The following is a 21839-nucleotide window of genomic DNA, read 5'->3' on the forward strand; positions in this document are numbered from 1 at the left end:
TGAAGGTTATAAATGGCTTATCGGTGTAGCTTTGGTTACTGGGAGTTAACCCTTTGCCTGGTATGCTTGCTATGTGACCTCAAAGCCAGCTAGCTAGAGCAGTCAATAAAATTCTCTCTCTCTCTCTTTTAATACTGTCCACCTGGAAACTATTGAGACTGCATACCTTATCTACAGACATATTTAGCTTTATCTCCCTTTGGGCAGGATTTGACAAACACTAGGATAAAGCTGTTTTATGCCTTTTGAAGAGATAACTTAATAATCTATGAAAATGGAAGCTACAAAAAGATTTTTTTTAAAAATTTTCATTTATTTATTTATTATTTATTCATTTTTGGAGAGGTTTTTGCTATAGGGCACGTGTGCTTGCCAGACAGACAGAGAGAGACATAGAGACAGAAAGCGAGAAATCACCTCCCAGGGGGGATGGTCACGTCGCAATCCCTTCTCCTCCATTCTCCTCTCGGGATCTTGGGCACGCACGCACACGTGCCCGGCGTGAGTTTCAAGCCACCTGGTCCGGGACACGAACCGCGGTCGACTACGTGGGAATCCAGCGACATAGCCATTACGCTAACTGGTGGTTCCCTGCAAAATGATTTTTAAGTTCTTTTTTCCACTAAGTTAGTCAGAATCTTGGGAAGAAATGCCTTTTCTTTCCTTACAATATTTCTCCAGATTGTTTATTTACTAAGGATCATGTAGCCTTCTGTAATAATCTCAGTTCCCACAGTAAAAAATAATCATGCTGCTCTGTGAAAAACTGGAGAGTTTCTGAATATAGAAGGAGACCCAGTGGGCTACATTTATAATATGTCTATTAAAATAGCCTAAAAATAACTTCTGAAGACAAAAAAGTTCAGGTCAGGGGTTTTTTTAAAACTATTTTTATGCCACAGGCTCCTCCAGAAGTCTGGTGAACATTATAATCCTTTCTGAGACTGACACTTTTATATGCACAAAATAAAAATAAGAGATTGCACTGGAAACAGATTACATTGAAAAACAGCATTCAAAATATTGAAAAAATAAGATTCTCATGTAGCACCCATGTAGTTACTAACAAATTAAATAACAACCCCAATGGTGGCTCTGATAACTACCTAAAGTTTTAAGTAGTAATCAATAGCAATGATACTTTGATATTACACAAGTGTTGCATGGTATAAAAATATCTATTTCGGGCCAGCTCAGAGGTCTAGTGATTAAGGATTCTGGATCCCACATGGCTGACTGTGGTTTGAATGCCAGTCCTGGTGGCTTGCAAAACATGCTTGGTGCATGTGTATGCATGTCCAAAATCTTGACGGGATGGAAAAATGGAGGAGAAGGGATTGGGGTGTGACCACACTCCATGGTGGGGGGGATGCTTTCTTCCTCTCCTCCCTCTCTCTTTTTTTTTGGAGAAGTTTTTGCTATAGGGTGCGCATGCTCACCAGACAGACAGAGACAGAGAGACAGAAAGCAGGAAATCACCCCCCCCCAGGGGGGATGGCCACGCCGCAATCCCTTCTCCTCCATTCTCCTCTTGGGATCTTGGGCATGCACGCACACGCGCCCGGCGTGAGTTTAAGCCACCGGGTCCGGGACTCGAACTGCGGTCGACTATGTGGGAGTCCAGCAACATAGCCATTATTCTAACTGCTGGTCCCTCCTCCCTCTCTCTTTATCTCTCTCTCTCCAGTCAGTGCATGTGTCTTCTGGCAATTAAAAAAAATCAAAAAACCAAAAAAACCCAAGAAAATGCCTGTTGCCTACTATTTTTATGAATGAAAAAGTAATGCCCACCTCACCCCCTCATTGGATGGCTACTATATGCCACACACACACACACACATATGCATGTGTATGTATTAACAACTACTTTACTTAACTTTATTTATTTATTTTAATTTGACAGAGAAAGAGAGAGAGAGAGGAGAGAGAAAGCAAGCTGCCAGGTCTGGAACTCAAACCACAGTCACCCATGTGGGAGTCCAGCGCCTTTGAACCACTACGCCACCTGCTGGCCCCTATTTCATATGTTTTTCAGAACATTTATTTATTTATTAATCTACTTACCTGTTGTGATTTTTTTAACCTATTGTCTGCGTCCAGGATGTGAACCGTGATATACCATGTGAGAATTCAGTGCCTTAACCACCATGCCACCTGCTGGCTTCAGTCATGGGCTTCTAAATACTACTGCCTGGGCTGACTTGGTGGCATGGCGGGAATGCACTGCTCAGTGAGGCAGGATCCATGTGGAAGGGCATGATTCTGAGTGGCTGGGAGGACCGTGGGGAATTACGGCGTGAGGTCTTATTGAGGATTCTTGTTTTTCTCTGTCTCTCTCATCTTTCTCATGAAGGGAATAAATAAACTTTTTAAGTTTGTCATCTACATTCATAATGGAAGGAAATGATAAACTTCAACTGAAAGTCAGTGAAAATAAAGACAAAATTTCTTTCTCATTTGAAGTTCTGAATTCTATCTTCAGGTTAAGTACCAACTCCCAAAGGAGATCGTTTGTTTAAATCTGCTTATACAAATATTTCTCTAGGTCCATCACATTGTAGAATGATTTCAGTACTGAACTTAAAAAAAAAAATCAGGAGTCTTTTTTTAATGGACAGTACAAACACTCCTTTAAGGACCCACTCTCCTTCTCTCGTGGCCCTTTTCTTCCTGGTGCACTGAATGGCCCAGAGGCAACTGTAAAGGGTCTGAAGGCTGAACCCAGAGAGGCTGGATGGAGTCCTTCTCCTCCGTGGCAGAGATCTGGAGAGAAATGGGTCATGCATTTTGTTTGAACTAGTGTCAGCAAGGGCACAGGGGAGGTCTTGGGTCAGTCTAGGATACAATAGAGGCAAGGAAGAAAAAATTAAAAAACCAGGGGTAATAAAGTTAAAAATAAAAAGAAGATGAAGAAGAAGAAGAAGAAGAAGAAGAAGAAGAAGAAGAAGAAGAAGAAGAAGGAGAAGAAGAAGAAGAAGAAGAAGAAAGGGTCTTGGAGTGAACACTTAAAAAATTAAGTTTTCAGGGCTGGCAGGTGGGGTTTGAGTCCCAGACTCAGTGGCTTGCTTTCCAACTTTCTTTCTTCCTGTTTCACTCTCTCCCTTTCTGGTCAAATAAAATAAATAAGTAAATAAAGATAAATAAACAAATAAATAAAGATAAATAAAATAGTTCTTTAAAAAATAATGAACAGTTGGGGCCAGCAGGTAGCATAGTGGTTGGGGCACCAAACTCCCACATGGCCAAGTGTGGTTCAGTCCAGGACCTGGTGGCTTGAAAATCACTCCAGGCACGTGTGTGTGTGTGTGTGTGGGTGTATGCCTAAAATGAGGAGAATGAAGAAGGGACTGTGGCATGGCCATCCCCCCCCTGGGAGGTGGGTCATTTCTCACTTCCCTTCTCATTGTCTCTTTACAGCAAGCACATACGCCTGATGGCAAAAACTTAAAAAAAAAAAAAAATTAACATTTCAACCCATGTCCTTCACTGCAGTCCTCGAGCCATCCTTCTTGTAGAATAGCCACATTTACTGCATCTCTTCTATATAGAAGACAGTCTCTTTTTTTTGGAGAGGTTTTTGCTATAAGGCGCGTGCGCTCGCCAGACAGACAGAGAGAGACAGAGAGACAGAAAGCGGGAAATCACCCCCCAGGGGGGATGGCCACGCCGCAATCCCTTCTCCTTCATTCTCCTCTCGGGATCTTGGGCACGCACGCACACGTGCCCGGTGTGAGTTTCAAGCCACTGGGTCTGGGATGCGAACCGCAGTCGACTACATGGGAGTCCAGCGACAAAGCCATTACGCTAACTGCTGGTCCCAGAAGACAGTCTTTATGGGAAGCAACCCAATTCGTGTTGTCTCGCCCTAATGATTAATAATGTCTCTCTCTCTCTGTCTCTCTCTTTTTTTTTTGTAGGAGTTTTTGCCCTAGGGTGTGTGCACTCACTGGAAAGAGAGAAAGATAGAGACAGTGAGAGGGAAAGTGAGAAATCATCCCCCAGGAAGGATGGCCATGTGGGAATCCCTTCTCCTCCATTCTCCTGGGATCTTGGGCACGCATGCACATGCACCCAGTGTGTTTCAAGCCACCGGGTCTGACACTCATACTGTGCTCAGCCATGTGGGAGTCTAGCAACATAACCACTATGCCATCTGCTGGCCCTCTAGTCTTGCTTATACTGAGACTCTTTTTAAAAATGTTTTGGTCTGGAATATCTGGACTGGTTATTCACACTGCCCAGCTTCTGATAACCTCTTACTGTTTGTTCTGTTTTTCACTGTGAAGTCTGACCTGAGAAAAGAGTCAGCTGATAAAAAGACCTTAATTTTTTTAAAGCATTATTTCATTTAACTTTATTTATCCATTTACTTATTTATTTTACTTTGAACCGAGAGGGAGATAGATGGAGAGAGAGAGCGAGAGAGAGAAAGCAAGCCACCAGCTTCGGGACTTGAACCACGGTTGCCAGGTAGGAGTCCAGAGCCCTTAACCGTTATGCCACCTGCTGGCCCCAGAAGACCTTAAATTTAAGGTTGACAGTGTGGAAGTCACATGAGTACCTTTAATTTTAAAGTAAGAATTTTCAAGCTGTCAAGAATTTTCTTCAGGAATTTTCAACTGGTCAACTGTAAAACCACTAACTTTGTGGATTTTCCAAGTTAGGAGAACATACCTTAAGATGTCTGTAGATAATTAATTGTGGAATCTGAGCTGCATGAAACTTAGATCAAAGCACCAAATTATGCTGATTTAAGAGAAATATTCATCCTTTTGATTTCCCTCCTCAGTCCACATGTAACTAGATTTGCAAAGGGGACATGCATTTTAAACAGGTTTCTCCAAATCCTTGGTCATCTGAGGAAACTTTTCAGAGAAACAATGTGGTCAGGTACATTTAAAAAGCTACAACTAAACTTGTTACACCTCAATATTCTTAAAAGCTCTGCTTTGGGCCAGAGATAACAAAGCTGGACCCACAAAGAAGGTTCGGGGTTCATATCCTGAGGTCTCCATGTCCATGTGCATTTGGGCTGGCTAAGATGGGGTGGATCCTGGCTTAGGACTCTGTTTGGGGTGAGTCTCTCTCTCTCTCTCATGGAAAAAATAATTAAAATAAGTTTTTGTTTTGAATATTAAGTCCTTTATTTCATGAATATTTATTTAGAATTGTTTTTTCCCTAAAATTTCCCTCAATAATGTTCTTTTAGCTTTTAATTAAAATCAACCCTGGGGGGAAGGCCACACCACAATCCCTTCTCCTCCATTTCCTTCTCAGGACTTCAGGCCCACACACACTCACACCTGGTGTGATTTTCAAGCTCCCAGGTCCAAGAATCGTGCAGTTGGCCACATCGGATCCAGTGCCTTAATCTCTGTCAACTGTTGCCCTAAATAACCTTTTTAAAAATTCTTTAATTTTTTAGGATTTTTTTTTTTTTTTTTTTTTGCTATAGGGCAAATGCACTCACCAGAGAGGCAAAGAGAGACAGTGAGAGGAAAAGTGAGAAATCACCCTGTTCCCCAGTGGGGATGGCCACACTGCAATCTCTTCTCCTCCACTTTCCTCCTGGGATTTTGGTCACACATGGCCAGAGTGGTTTTCTTTCTTTTCTTTTATTTTTTTGAGAAGTTTTCGCTATAGGGCGCGTGCGCTTGCCAGACAGACAGAGACATAGAGACAGAAAGCGAGAAATCACCCCCCAGGGGGGATGGTCATGCCACAATCCCTTCTCCTTCATTCTCCTCTCGGGATCTTGGGCACGCATGCACACGCGCCCGGCGTGAGTTTCAAGCCACCGGGTCCAGGACGCGAATGGCGGTCGACTACGTGGGAGTCCAGCGACATAGCCATTACGCTAACTGCTGGTTCCTAATTTTCAAGTTGCCAGGTGTGGGACTCAAACATTGATGATTGGCCATGTGAGAGTCCAGCACCTTAACCACCATGCCACTTCCTGGTCCCCCTGCAATTTTATATTATTTGCATATTAGAGACAGAATCCATACTAATATAAGTACAGGTAAACACTACTCTCTACTTTGACTTAGTAAATTCATTGTTAAAAAATGTGAATGAGCAATACTCATCTCCCCAAGTGACATAAACTAGACAATAGCATGTCTGTCAGATGGAATAGTGCTGTGTTCTGTATCACAAAAACAGATAACATTCCATACATACACTGCTAGTCCTTTCTTAGTACATTTGCTTCAGAATTCTTAGTGGTTTGGTGTAGGACACTAGTTGTATCTATAGTTCTACTACTACACAGGAGTGAAAACAAAATAGCTCTCTCTCTCTCTTTTTTTTTTTTTTTGAGAGGTTTTTACTATAGGGTGTGTGCACTCGCCAGAGAAACAGAGACAGAAAGTGAGAAATCACCCACCCTGGGGTGATGGCCATGCCGCATTCCCTTCTCCTCCATTCTCTTCTCGGGATCTTGGGCACGCACACACATGTGTCCAGTGTGCGTTTAAGCCACCGGGTCTGGGACTCAAACCGCAGTCAACTACATGGGAGTCCAGCGACATAGCCATTACGCTAACTGCTGGACCCCCAAATAGCTCTCTTATTTAGGAAGCTAAACTCTGCCTTTACATTTACTTTTACACAACTGGAGAACATTTGACTGAGTTGACAGAGGACACCATACTTGGCATTGTGAAGAAGTCAAGTCTCAGCATGGTGAAGTACAAATGAAGACCTCCCCTCTCACCAATTAATTCCCTTTAAGCTATCAGTACCTCCATGAATTTTGATGTGGCATTGAGCATACAGGTTCTGTGCTGTTCGCCCTTGTACTCAAAGGGCACCATGACGAAGCCGATTGCTTCAGGGATGGCCAGGATAAAGGAAAGGATCCAGATGGAGACAATCTCAATGGCAGTAATCAAGGGAATCCCAATTCCCTGAACACGGCTCCAGGATGCAACTGCTCTGTACCTGAAAAAAAAAAAAAAAAAAAGAATGGGCAGAGTGATACAAGCAAGTTGTTAGGAAGGTTTAAATTTATTTCAATTGAAAAAAACAAAACAACAACAAAAATCCAAAAAACACTAACTGCTGGACTTCTCCTTCCCTTGGTCAGGAACTCTCAAACTTTTGGCTTTTCAGAAATGTCCTGTGAGTCTTGGTGTGAAAAGCAGGAAACATTTTCTTTTTACAGCTTACATTAGATGGTGTCATTATGGGGCCACTAAGAATTTCACCCACTTGAAAATCAGTTCCCTGGCAGGCCTAAGATCTTCATTTGGGAGCTAGCAAAATCTGAAGAGTTTATATGTTAGCAGCAACAGATAGGTATGCCTTGGTGTGTGATTGCGTGTTTAATAAATTTTGCTACAGGGTATGTGCATTTGCTGGTGAGAGAGAAATATTCTTTTCCATTCTCCTCTCAATATTTTGGGCACTCACATACATGTGCCTGGCAAGGCTTTCCAACTACCAGGTCCAGGACTCAAACAAGTCAGCCTTGTGGGATCCAGCTGGCTTAACTATCATGTGACTGGTTGGTTTATGCTTAGGTTTCTATACTGGGAAAAAATTGGATGGTGGAAGGTATAGTGAAAGCTGCTAGTAGTTATTATAGTAATATATTATTCCTCTTTATATTTGAGGACAGAAAATGAAATATTATCTATGAAATTGGTTTAGACACTTTTGAGTGGATAGTAACTAAAGATTCCCTAGTTTCTTCCCTTCTACCCTCAAAATATGATTACAGTGGGGTTGTACCAGTTGGTAGTTTTAGTGAATAAACTGCTTTTCTGGTAAATGTCAAAGAATACCTATATCTTTATTATTATGGTTCTATGTTAGAGTGTATAAAACTGGATTAAAAATACCTTAGCTCCTAACTTTAGGATTTACAATATAACAGAAAAGAATGGTTCATACAGAGTACAGGATAAAAATGCAACTGAATGACTGTGTCAACTGATAAGCTATCTGGCATTAAGAAATCATAGTTACCTTATTTTTAAATGAAATACTGTTAAAATGACAATCACATTTAAGTGTTAATGCTGAAGAAGTTTTGATGTAGCAACTCTGCCCTCCAACCTGTTGTGATGGCCTGATGCTAACTGTTCTTAGACTTACTGTTGAGAAGTGACCTGTGATGTGGTATGGTATTTTTGTGGCTTCATTCTTGAAATTTTTGTTGCTGTTGTAATGGAAAGGAAACATTTTCTTTTTATAGCTTTCATTAGATAGTGCCAGAAAAAAGCTGTCAAACAGCCCATAGGATTGGAGACAGGTGCATATGGGTTTGTAGGACATACGACTTAATGTAGACAATGAATCAGTATAAGGCAACATGCGAGTCACCCTAATCCATCCACATGAGCCTTATCACTTATATTTAGTGTAGTGTCTTAGGATGTCCACACAGTATATCTGAAAATACAACTGATAGGAATTACACTGCCTGAGAATTCACCAGAATTGCCTGTGGATTCGAACCTACAGATTTGAGTATGTTATGATGATGACACATGGCCTATATACAGCACAACTGGCTGGAGAAATGCTTTGTATAAGATTTTAAGAGTAAATAAAATGATTGTATAATAAGGATCAGCAGGTAGTGAGGTGGTTAAAGTGTTGGATTCTCACATGCTGACCACGGTTGGAGTCCTGGGCCTGGTGACTTGAAAATCATGCTGGGTGCTGTGTGTGTGTGTGTGTGTGTGTGTGTGTGTGTGTGTGTATGCATGCCCCAAATCCTGAGATGAGAATGTAGGAGAAAGGACTGTGGCAAGGCCACTCACTCCTAGGCAGTGAGACCTCACTTTCCCTCTCTGTCTCCAGCAAACACATGCACCCTATAGCAAAAACCTTAAACAAACAAACAGAAAAACAAGATCAGTGTACACTAAAAGACTCTAAATAAGTTCAAATTAGTTTGGAGTTAAATAAAATACAGCTATGCCAACAGATTGAGAAAATCCTTTCACAATATAGCCAAGATTGCATTTTAATGTGAACTGTTTATTTTGATTTCCATTTGTGTTTAGTTTTCTCTGTTGCCTTGTTAGATTGGCAGCCTGATGCCCAGTAAAAGCTAAAAGGAATGGAGATGCGATGTCTATATCTACATCAAGGCTGTCAGCTGAGTTACACCTATTTCTTTCACTTTCCCCCAGCTCGGTTATCAAGAAAAGTGATTTAAATGAAATGCCTATGTCCTCAGAGAATAAGAAAGCCAGAGTTCTTAGTTTGGGTGGAAGGTGGCTTAAGTAAAAAAAAAAAAAACAACAACAAAAAAACAAGGTCAGTGTGTTCTTATGGTGGATACGTTCATAGACCAGCTTCATTTTATTTATTTATCAGAACTTTTAAAAAGCTTAATTGAACTTATTATTTTCTCAGTTTGCTATAGGATACATGCACTTACTGGAGAGAGACAGACAGAGAGAAAATGAGAAAGCAAGCCACCAGATCCAAGACTGGAACCCTGGTTGGCCATGTCAAAGTCCAGTGCCCTATCCTGCCGGTCCCACAGCTTTATTTTATAATGTGGCATGAATGATCAGAATACTACACATCCATAATCCAATGTAAATTCAATATTTTAAAACAAATAGAAGTCATCTATAGTGTCTAGTGTAGCAGATGATTCATAATCAGTTTGCTCCATTAACCCAAAACACTGAGAATTACATTTCCCATTTATAATCATGTGGATCTTGATTACATCTCTGTGAAACAAGGAAACAACCCTAAGATGAGCAATTAGAAACAAACTGAGATGATAGAGATGTGGAAAGGTATGAAACTGTGAGGCCCCAAATGTCCCCAAACTGTTTTCTATTTGGAATACATAACGCAATATACACATACACTAATATACTCTTCTTACCGGGTGCGATCATTTTAATCAGTATATGTTTTTGACATCTTTCTTTACTTGTTAAAGCCACAAGTATTGATCCAATTACCAATCGATGTTCCAGAAATAATCCCTCCTTAAAAATACATTTTCCACATTCTCCTGGTTTCCCTCCTGCCTTACTGGCCATCTCTCCTCACTTGGCTGGATTCTACCCTCTTCCTAGGTTCTTAGCATTGGATTTTTTCTAGGGCTTAGTTCTTGAAACTCTTTTCTATTTACACTCTCTCTTGGTCTCTTGGTGATCTCATTCAGTCTTTTTTATGTTTTTAGTTTTTTTCTATAGGGTGTGTGTGTATGCCAGAGAGACACAGAGAGAGACAGAAGGTGAGAAATCACGCCCCATGAGGGATGGCCACACTGCAACCCCTTTTCTTCCATTCTTCTCTCAAGATTTAGGGCACACTTGCACACCACCTGGTGTATTTTCCAAATCACCAAGTCTATGACTTGAACTGTGCACTCAGTCCTGTGGGATCCAGTGGCCTTAACCGCCACATCACCTGGCTGGCCTAATCTCATATAGTCTTATGGCTTTAGTGTCATTTAAAGTTTCTATATGGTGACAATCCCCAAATTTAAAACCGCAGCCTGAAATCTCACGTTCAACTCTAGACTCGCACATCCCACTGCCTGCCTGAGAGCATCGTTAGCATATCTGATCAGCACTCAAACATACCCAAATTAGCTTCTTGGTCTTCCTTGTCCTCAAATCTGCCCCTTCCCCAATCTTGGCCATCTCAGGCCTAAAACATTGGAGTTAACCTTCACTCCTCTTCCACCATGCATCCAACCCTTTAGGAAATCTTGCAACATCTTCCTTCAGAATATATCAAATGCAACCATTTCTCACCATCTCACCTGTTGCCTCTTGCCTGGGTTATGGCACTAGCTTTCTTTTCTTTTCTTTTCTATTTTTTTTTTTTTTTTTTTTAAGAGGTTTTTGCTATAGGGCGTGTGCACTCGCCAGACAGACAGAGAGACAGAAAGCGAGAAATCACCCCCCAGGGGGGATGGCCACGCCACAATCACTTCTCCTCCATTCTCCTCTCGGGATCTTGGGCATGTATGCACACGTTCCCGGTGTGAGTTTTAAGCCACCGGGTCCGGGATGCGAACCGTGGTCAACTACATGGGAGTCCAGCGACATAGCCCTTATGCTAACTGCTGGTCCCATGGCACTAGCTTTCTGACTGTGTCCTGTGTCCGCCTTTATCTTGCTGCAGCCTATCTTGATCACAGCAATGGGGGAGAGGCTGGTAAGTCAGAGCATGGCATCCCCCTGCTCAAAATCCCCCAGTGGGGCCCACCCCCAGGGGAACCCCCATAGGTATTCACGGAGCTGCTTCCCACTTCCTTCATGGCTTTCCTAAATTGTATTATATCTGTCCATGGAAGCCTTCCCTGGATGCCCTATTTAAAATCACCAGCACTTCCTCCAGAATTATCCCAACTCGTTCACTGATTTACTTTTTTCCATAGCACTTACTACCCCATTAGCAACCAAGTGTTTTATTTATTTGTTTATTGAGCATGTTCACCCCTCCCTTCAGAATAGAAGCTTCACAAGGCATCCATGTTATTATCTGTTGGTCACAATACTAGAGCAACTTGAGCCTAATGACTATGAAGTTGTCTGGAAGGTCATGACGTATTTTCCTATGCAAAAATGCGTCATGACTTTCCTAGCACCCCAATATTTGTTGAATGAAGTATCTTTTCATTGAGGTTGGTTGTTTATTTTCTTACCACTGATTTGCCTAATTGACCAAAGCCAACAGCACACTACATTCTGAACATTTTGCCATTTTCCAAGTCAGCCCTGAATTAGGCAATAGATAAAAACAATATTTTTACAAACCCAGAATCAACGGCTATACAAAGAAGAAGGGGCCTTTTGGCTGACCTTTTCCCCTTTGTGTACCAGCTGAAAACCTGAGCACAGGAACCTGAGGACCGTGCGGCCATGTCCTCTGTCCTCTGTCCTCTGCTTGGTCTCCAGAGTGCGTGGGGAGCCTGGGCCCTCCAGAGGGCTCGAGGCTGCCAGCTCTCAGAGGAGCCTTTCCCATTACATCACCTTGTCCTTGTCATGTGATATGCCAGAAGAAATGTATAAATTATACGTTTTATTTACGTAAAGATGTTTGTTACTGTGAGTGTCTATAAAAAGATTTCTCCATGTTTTCAAGGCCAGAGACATTTATTGCCTGTTTATTGACTCTTTAAGGTATGATCTGGGACAAGCATTAAATTAAACATTTTTATTATTGAAAGAACTTTAAAACATTAGAAAATAAAACATAAATTGAAAAGATACCACATGGACAACATCTATTTTTACTTTTTCTTATTCTTTGCCCACTTCTATCCTCATAGGCCTAGTTGGACTATACACTGCAATCATGTTATAACTTTATTTTTAGTTTTGTTTTCATTACAAATATTCTCCCATGTGTCTGCCTAGGCATGGCACTTGTCAATTTAAATAGTTACACAGTATAGCAAGATATTGAGACAATTTACCTAAAGCTTTCTTCTTTGTTCACATCATTTCTAGTGCTTGACAGTTGCAAATTTCATGCCTATACAGAGGTTTGGAGGCAAAATAGTGGCCGAAAGAATTTTAAAGAGAAACCAGGTGTGGTGGATTAAAAGAGAGCTACAGATGTTTGGACACTTCTTATTTATTGACTTAATGAATTAATTTAAAATTCTCAGGCTGTGCTGCACTCACCAGAGACAGAGAGACAAAGAGAGGGAGAAAGTACCTCCTAGTGAGGTGTGGTCATGCTGTAATCCCTTCGTGTCCATTTCTCCATCTTATTGGGAGTTTCAGAATGTACCACACATGTGTCCTGCATGTTTTTCAAGCTGCTGGGAAGGGGATTTGAACCACGGTCAGCCATGTGGACTCCCTTAATCAGTAGGCCACAGGGCTGGCCCTCAGATTTGTTTTTTTTTAAGAGGTTAACAGTGAGAAGGAAAGTGAGAAATCATCTCCCAAGGTGGGTGGCTATGCCACAATCCCTTCTGCCAGCATCTTGGACATGCACGCACCTGTGCCCTGTGTGAATTTCAAGCCACTGGGTCTTGGACTCGAACCATGATTGGCCATGTGGGAGTCCAGCAGCATAACCACTATGATATCTGTTGGTCTCTCTGACAGTTTTAATCGAACTCTTAAATTGGGCTGTTTTGGGACTGCTGTGATCAGCTGAGGATAGCTAGAAGGATGCACATGCACTTGCAGGCCTGGGAGGAGGGGCAGGCTCTGCACTGGAGCCCTGACCCTGCTGGAATGAGAACAGTGATAGGCCCTGAGGCTACCCGGAGAGGGAGAAGGGCTCCGGGGAGCTCAGACCTCTAGCTGTCACTACCAGAGTGCCAGACACGTGAGTCCTGGACCCAGGGCACAAGCTCAGTGCCAGCTGAAATCCACCAATGGTCCCACATGAAGTGACAAGGAGCAAAGAAAAACCCAAATTTCACAACAGGGTGAGAAAAGATAAATGGTTCAGTTTTTGTTGTTGTTTTCTTCCAGAGAGACAAAAAGAGACAGAGGGAAAAAGGACTCCTCCCCCACACGTGGGGCATGACCACGTGTCACTCCCCTTTCTTCGGTTTCTCCATTGTGACTTTGGGCACACACACATGCCCGGCGTGAGTTTTAAGCTGCCCAGTCCTGCCCAGTCCAGAACTCTAACTGTGATCGACTACGTGGGAGTCCAGCAACTTAATCATTATGCCATCTGCTGGTCTCTACTCTGTGTTTTTCAAGCCGCCAGGGGCAGGATCTGAACTTGCACAGCAGGGCATGTGGGATCTGGCTCCCTTAACCACTAGGCCATGAAGCTGGTCCAAATGGTTTTTTTATTTTGAAATGGCCAAGTTTTGGAGTAGTTCGCTATCAAAAAGAAATAACGTAGCGCAATGAACCAGTTGCCTGATATTGATGACAGAATAAGATAAAAGAATGAATAACTATATTCAGAGAACACACCCGGAAATGAGATCCCGAGTTGCCCTACCCCGCGTTTGACTTCACCTCTGTCCAGTTTCCATCTCAGCCACTTCCGGGTCTTCACTGTCACAACACCAGGAGGACTAGGGGAAACTCTCTCCAAGTCTAAATAACAATGAGGCTTTACAGAAAATCACTGTCTTGCCTCTTGAATTAGGATAAACCTTTGAGACGACCATAGAGACCACTGAGCAATCATTGGAAATGACAGGTCGGAGAACTGACATCGGCTCTCCTTTAAGGCCTGTGAAACAAAGCTGCCTTAATAATGGATCTTTTGCAACTTCTCCAGGTATCTAATTACACATTGCTCTGGAATAGTTGTTAAAAGAGCTTTATCTTTTTATAGGCTTTTCCCCAGGCAACTTTTAACTACAAGTTGGATATGTACTGGTCTGACCCCATCCCTGCCACCTCTAATACTTTAAACAAGGCTGTTGTTCGCTTCACAAAGGACGGCATTGAATCGTCCCCTCCTCCATCTCTGGTACCCCTTCCAGCTCCTAATGAGCTCAAAGTAACATATTAAACTTGCTACTGATGGCCGGCAAGAATACCTACTTTAATTGTTAATTATTCACATTTTGTGATGAAAAGTTCATTTCATTTTAGAAGTATATTTCCTTAGCATTAAAAAAAAAAAAAAATCACTGATAAGGCGGCCTAAGAGTCAAAGTTTGTTCCTAAATTCCTAAATTTCTTTAGTCTTTTTCTGAAATTTCTACTTTATCTTTTTTTTTTTTTTTAAGTGATGAAGGATGTGAAATTAGAAATAAGTAAATAGAAGTTAGATTTGAGGAGGGATTAGTAAAAACGTTAAACTGAGACAACACCATCATGGAGATTAACAGTGAAAGTACATACATTCTGGTAGAAATCGCGTGCTTTTAGTGTCTTGTTTATTTTATTCTGATTAAAAGCTGATAGTGAGAAAGCTAGACCTTTTGTTTGACCTTACAGTATTCTGTAAGCATTGAGTGATTAATGAAGTAGTAAAGAAACTATATAGAACTTGGATGTACGGTTTCTGTCATTTTTGTCTTGAAACAATTCTAAAATGAGAGATAATTATCATATTTTGAAAATATCATGTAAAAAAAAATCATGGGAACTCTTCTTTCTGGGCCATAACTTAACTCAACTTGTAACATGAAAGCAGAGATTCATGAATTATTTTAAAACAGGTCCCAATTCTCTCTTTGTACTCCTTGTTTTTCTTTAAAAAGTGACCTTCTTTTTTAAAAGTAGAATCTAATGCAACCAAATAAAGACTGAAAGTAAATGGCATCTTATCTTCAGGAATTAAGTGTGAATGATTCATTCTCTGGTGCAAAAGCTTTTGAAATAGAAATGTCAAATAGATTCCCCATGCACAGCTCCCAAAGCTTAGAGGGAAATGTAAAAATAGTAAAGAATGGATCTAGAGAACAGAGAATGATGACTTTCCTACCAAGGAAGAAACCTCCTGGATTAAGGTGGATTTCTGTGGGAGCAGAAATTTAAAATGGCTCATCTCCTTGGTCTAAACTCAGAATTGTGATGAAATAGGTTCTTATAATTACTTTTTTAAAAAAGTTTTTTTCCTTTCCTTTCCTTTCCTTTCCTTTCCTTTCCTTTCCTTTCTTTTCCTTTCCTTTCCTTTTTTTTTAAGATTGGCAATCAGGGCAGTACCCATGACAGTGTCTTGTTGCACCACCCATGAGCTGGTGTGCTTAGGTTGACCTGGAATCCAAACCTGGGCCTCCCATATGGCCATCACACAGCAGGACACTACTGTCTGGAACAATAGATAGACCTTCTTTTTCTCTTCCTTTTTCTTTTTTTTAAATGTCAGAAGGTAGGAACAGCAGATGGCATAATGGTTACATTGTTGGACGTCTACTTGATTGACTGCAGTTTGAGCCCTGGACCTGGCAGCTTAAAACACACAGGGTACGTGTGTGTAAGTGCCCAAAATCCTGAAAGGAGAATGGAGGAGAAGGGATTGTGGCGTGGTCATCCTCCCCAGGGGCCGGGGGTGTAATTTCTCACTTTTTGGCTCTCTGGTGAGCGCAGGTATCCTATAGCAAAAAAACTTAAAAAAAAAAAAAATTGCCAGAGAGCATGTACACTTGCCAGAGAGAGAAAGGGAGAGGGAGAAAGCGGGGCCCAATCGGGTGTGTTAATGATGTAATTCTTTGTCCTCTGTTTCTCCATCATTTTGGGATTTGGGAGGTGTGTGTGTGTGCACGTACCCAACCTGTTTTTAACATTGCTGGGGTCAAGATCTGATCTGTAGTCAGCCATATGGAATCTGACTTCCATTACTACTAAGCTGTGAGGCTGGACTCTCTCTCTTTCTAAACTAAGAATGGCTCATCTTTCTTTTGATATGCAACTGATTGTTGTGATAAAAAGCATATTTTTCTTTATGCATGTGATGGAGAGAAGAGCTGGTAGGGTAAGAGAAACCAAACCCTGTAGCACAAGTAGGAATCTGTGCCCTAGCTTGCCCATACACTGGTAGCACTCAGACTGTGGATGACTGAAGCTCAGCAAGATTCTCCTCAAGATTCCCCTAAAGAAAAAAGGGAAGGTGAAAAGAAAGTGCAAGGAGGAACCAGCCCTGGCCCTGGGCTTGTGGCAGAAGTGACAAATATTTTCCCCAGCTTATGTTTTATTTATTTGATTTTAATTTTATGAATATTTTATCTGAATGTATCAACATTTTATCTCTTGAAGTAGAGTCATGCATTGCTTAGAGGTGGGGGGTACTTTCTGAAAAGTACATCTTGAGGTGATCTCTTCGTTTGCATGAACATCACAGACTGAACTTACACCTACAGGGAATAGCCTACTACATACCTTGGCTGTATGGGGTAGCCCGTGTGTTCCTCATGGGACACCACACTGTGGACCAAAACATTGCGATGGACCACATGACTATACAGTGAGAACTTAATCTAGAATTTCTACCATTTAATTTCACAAGGTCATTGTTTTTCAAATGATACTAGTCTGTTTTCCCTTCTGCTCTATGGCTTGAAGTTTTACAGGGTTGAGTAGAGAGGTTAAGAATGCATTTGATTGTGGGATCCAACATTTGTAGCCATGTAGACTCATTAGCCTCTTTTAACCTCAGCGTCCCTATCTGTAACATGGGGATACTTATAGCACTTGTCATAGTTGAATAAGATAATGTTTGTAAAGTTTTTTTTTTGAGAGATGTTTGCTATAGAGCAGGTGTGCTTGCCAGAAAGAGAGAGACAGAGAAAGAGAGAGACAGAAAGTAAGAAATCACTCCTGGGGGAGATGGCCACACTGCAATCCCTTCTCCTCCATTCTCCTCTTGGGATCTTGGGTGCACATGCACACGCGCCTGGCATGAGTTTAAGCCGCTGGGTCTGGAATTCAGACTGTGGTTCACTACATGGGAGTCCATTACACCAACTGCTGGTCCCAGTAAAGTATTTTTAACAGGGCCTAGTACTTACTGACACTCAACAAATAGTATCTATTAGACATACTATTATTTATATATAGCATAAGATGACTTTGACATGCTTCTCCATGCAGATAGCTAAATAACACAATTATTGATGAATCTTTCCTTTCCACATTATATTCAAAATGGTTTCAGCTCCTGTTACATTCTTGTTTTAATCCAACACCAGTTTTTGGTTTTCCCCATTAATTTGTCATGTGTTCATTGTCTTAAGCACTGCAGTTTTATAATACTTTAAAATATCGTATAAGAATAGGTGTGTAGAAAAAGTTCTTTTTACAAAAGGTTTGATTATTTTCTCATCCTCCCCCCCCCCCTTGGCTTTTAGAGTTTTAGTAAAATTCCTTAATTGAGGATTATAATGATAATACATGGTTACATCTTTAAATTTAGAGCTTGAGAAATATTTTTAAAATTTACTTGTATAACTAATATAATAGATAGAACTTAAGATCTTTAATTTTTAGATACAATAATAGTTTGGATGAAAGAAGTGTTGGAGTGCTGGGAGTGGGAATATCAGAATAAGAATTTATTAGCAAGTCAAATCCAGATCATAAGTGTTTATCACAAGTACCATAACCTGTTATTTAGCCAAGTGGAATTTCTACAGGGGCCACCTGTATAGATTGCATTTTTATGCAGCAGCGTTTAACATATGATTTGATACAGAAATAACTCAAATAGACCTCAGGTTTCCCTATAAATCACTAACAGTCCTACTAATAGCTGATGTTCTTTCTGAACTTTGATTTTACTATTGTAGTGGGGACATTTTTGTAATAGGATTATGCATTTTAAACAACTAATGAATTACTTTTTGTGTTTTAATTTCAAGTAAAAAATTTATTTTTAGTAAAGACACTAAACATTTTGCTTATCTTGTATTTTGCAGTTTTTGTAGCCATAAGTTTATAACAAGGATACCATTGTAATTTTCAACTACTATTTGAATGAGCATTTTGATAATAATAACAATTTTGGTCTCAAAAGTGAATGACAAATTATAAGTAACGATGTATGTTAACACTTAAATGTCCTTTAACAGAGTAGGCCTTTCATTTCTATGGTGATGAGACTCAGGTTCTCTGATAAAGTGATTGTCAAAGCATGAGTTGGTAAAAATGGAAATCTCTTTAAGTTGCATGTAAGCCAAAGAGGACATTATACACCAATGGTGTAAGATTATATTAAATATACAAGAGCACCATAGAATGTGCTTAAAATTCCTAATTTCATTCTTTATAGTTGCTGCTATGAAAATGGAAGGTGAAATTCACAGGATTCAGAAGGGCCTCTTTAGAGAACTCGTAACAGCCAGATGTGGAGTCCTCTAAAGACTGGAATGACTGCCTGGAAAGAGTTTGATATACTTGTTAGGAATTGGATGAAGGGTTGCTTCTGTTGTTGTCCTCTTTTTTTTTTTTCAAAGTTACGAAACATTTTAGGCATTATGAAAAAAGCATGAAAAATGTAACAATATAGCCTTCTTACCACTCAGTTCAAATCATTACATGCCACAAATATAATTGAATGGTATTTTTCTTTTTCTAATGATAACTTTGCCAGTTGAAAATAAAGGATTTGGGGGCCAGCAGGTGGTGTGGTGGTTGAAGGCATTGGACTCCCACATGGCCGACCATGGTTGGAGTCCCAGACCTGGTGGCTTGCTTTTTCACTTTCTCTCTCTTTGTCCCTCTCTGGTCAAATTAAAACAAACAAACAAACAAATAAATAAAGTTAAATAAATAATTCTGAAAGAAAAAAAAAAAGAAAAGAAAGCATTTGTGTGTCCTAGGAGCTCTACTTCACAGAGTTTATTCCAGCTACTGTGTTCATTTTGCCTTTGTTGCCTTCAGGGTGCCAAATGGATATAATAGGCAAAATGCTTCAGATTAATTAACAGCTATTCTGGACACCAACTCTCTTGACTTCTCTTGTTAAGAAATATCCATTTTTCTAATCCAATCAAAGAGCAAAGGGAAAGAAGCAAGTTACCTGTCGACGCTAAGAGCGCAGAGATTGAGGACGGTGATCCCCACTGAGGACTTCTGCAAAAAGGGGAACAGCTTGCAAAGAAAGACGCCAAAGTCATTGTTTTCAAAAGGCCAGCGCCCAGCCAGTAGCTGAAAAAAAGAGGACATGGTAAATGACGGAGCTGGCATGGAGTGCATGGGCATTTACATTTCTCGTTACATGTCCTGACTTCTAAAACTATTATTCTTATGCTTTGCAACTAGCATGGAAGAAACAGATCATTAGTATCATTGTTTTTTCTGTCTGTCATATTTTAAAGCCTTAACAACTTTTGGCCTGAAAAGATATAGATAATGTATTATCATATAATTAAATATAATATGTATTGGGTCTCTGGAAAAGTTAGGACACTTTTTTTTTTTTCATAGAAAAACATAGTATGTCATGACTTTTCCAATGACCCAGTTTATCCCATATTAGTATTATATCAATGTAACTATTGAGAATACATAATAGTTAATACATCATGTATCATATAATTATATATTAGGGTTATGAGAAAAGTCATGACACATTTTTCTATGTTTTCAATACAAAAATGCATCATGATGGGGCTGGCAGATGGCGCAGTGGTCAAGGTGCTGGGCTCACTCATGGCCGACCACAGTTTAAGTCCTGAACCTGGCAGCTTGCTTTCTCACTTTCTCTTTCTCTCTCTCTAGTCAAATTAAAAATAATAATAACAATAATAACAAAATAAAATACATAGTTCTTTTAAAAATGCGTCATGACTTTTCTGATGACACAAATTCTTTTAAAAATGCATCATGACTTTTCTGATGACACAATATATATCAAATACATGTTATACAATACACAATATATAGCAAATATATCTTATATAGTGTTTATATGCTATATACTAAGAGAGAGAAACCTTTTTATCTCATATGAAGTGGTCATATTACCTACTTTTCAGAGTAGCAAACATTTGGGGTTTGGGATGACAGCTTAACTGAGAATCAGGCAGTGGTTTCTTATCAGTCCTCACTAAACCACGAGTAAAGCAAGTGATTTCAACTAGTGGCCTTGGAAGATCACATTATTTTCTGACAAGCAGCCAAAGCCAGGAATGTGAGGATATGAGGAACAGGGGTGGACTGATTTTTGCCAGCTGATTAATACCTACAGCCCCTTTGAACTTACCTTTTCCCCTGTGCTTAAAGGGCTAATTCTGCACCAGCAGATGCGACATGAGTGGCCTTTCTCTGGGCTCAAACTTCTCATTATCATACTGAAAAATGTGGTTACAGTGATCTGTTTGTGGCATTTGCAGGAAAATATGTACTTTCATGTTGACAGTTCAAAATCTTGGTCCCAAGGCAAGGGTAGATGCCCTCTGATGGCTGTGGTAAGTAGCAGGAACATAATGACTAAAAAGCCACCTGGAGAGTTACTATTTATGGAATGAGGGATTTTACTAGAAGCCTGTCTTAAATAATAACTCAGCTACCTAAAAGGGGAATGAAGTCCCCATTGAATACATGATATCTTCTCAAAAGGAAAAAGGAAAATAGATTTCCTTTTTCCTTTTTGCTTAGTGACTCTTAATTAAAACTTAATCCACTCATTAAGGAACAGTAGTATCCTTGGGGCCAGCAGGTGGCGTGGTGGCTAAGGGTGGTGACTCCCACAAGGCCGACTGTGGTTCGAGTTTCGGACCTGGTGTCTTGCTTTCTCACTTTTCCTCTATCTCTCGGTCTTGTTCTCACTCTCTCACGCTCACTCTCACTCTGTCCATCTCTGCTCAAATTAAAATAAATAAATAAAAAGTTAAATAAAATAATTCTTTAAAAAATAAAGAAACAGTATCCTACTAACTTGCCAAAAGTTGCTCTTTTTTTTTTTCTTTTGCAGAGTATTTTTTGTCATAGTAATTCTAAGTTGAGCTCTGAATTCCTGTTCTACCATTTTAAAAAGGTGAAATGAGGTTTCATAGTCAGTGTGGTCATTTTATTTCTCTGATGATAGAAACATAAGTCCATACAAAGAGGTTGAAAAATAGGTACCCCACAGACACAGGAAATCAGGATCTGTGCACTTTGAGAATTTAGCAATACGTAGGTCTCTATAATTTCATTACTATGGATAGGACTTTATATGACTTAATTTCAGAAATTTTCCCTTTTTAATTTTAAGCGTATTTCCCTTTCTTCTACTAGTTTTCCGAAAGGGCCTTTTCCTTCAACCCAGTCTTGCCTCCAGTCTTTTCATCTCAGCATAATCAATTTTGACCGGTGTCTTCTCAGAATTTCCACATAAATTTTTTGTCCAAGGACAACCACAGGGCTCTTCTCAGAAAAACTACCCTAAACTTTGATGGTTTTTATGAAGTTAACAAATAATTATACCGTTGCTGACTGCTGGTTATTAATGCTTGATGCAAGTAAAGACATAAAACA

General features: G+C 40.2%; 1 protein-coding gene across 1 annotated transcript in view; it reads right to left on the bottom strand.

Annotated features, from left to right (window-relative positions):
- Nucleotides 1-21839, bottom strand: part of EDNRA (endothelin receptor type A) — an 85952-nt gene that overhangs the window by 12914 nt on the left and 51199 nt on the right. The window contains exons 3-4 of the mRNA XM_006143454.2: nt 19399-19526; nt 6747-6945 (exon numbers count right to left, since the gene is read on the bottom strand). Coding sequence (XP_006143516.1) covers nt 6747-6945; nt 19399-19526 — 327 coding nt within the window. The remainder of the gene's footprint in view (nt 1-6746; nt 6946-19398; nt 19527-21839) is intronic.

Source organism: Tupaia chinensis, unplaced genomic scaffold (assembly GCF_000334495.1).
Source record: "Tupaia chinensis unplaced genomic scaffold, TupChi_1.0 Scaffold000098_3, whole genome shotgun sequence".
NCBI classification, from domain to species: Eukaryota; Metazoa; Chordata; class Mammalia; order Scandentia; family Tupaiidae; genus Tupaia; species Tupaia belangeri.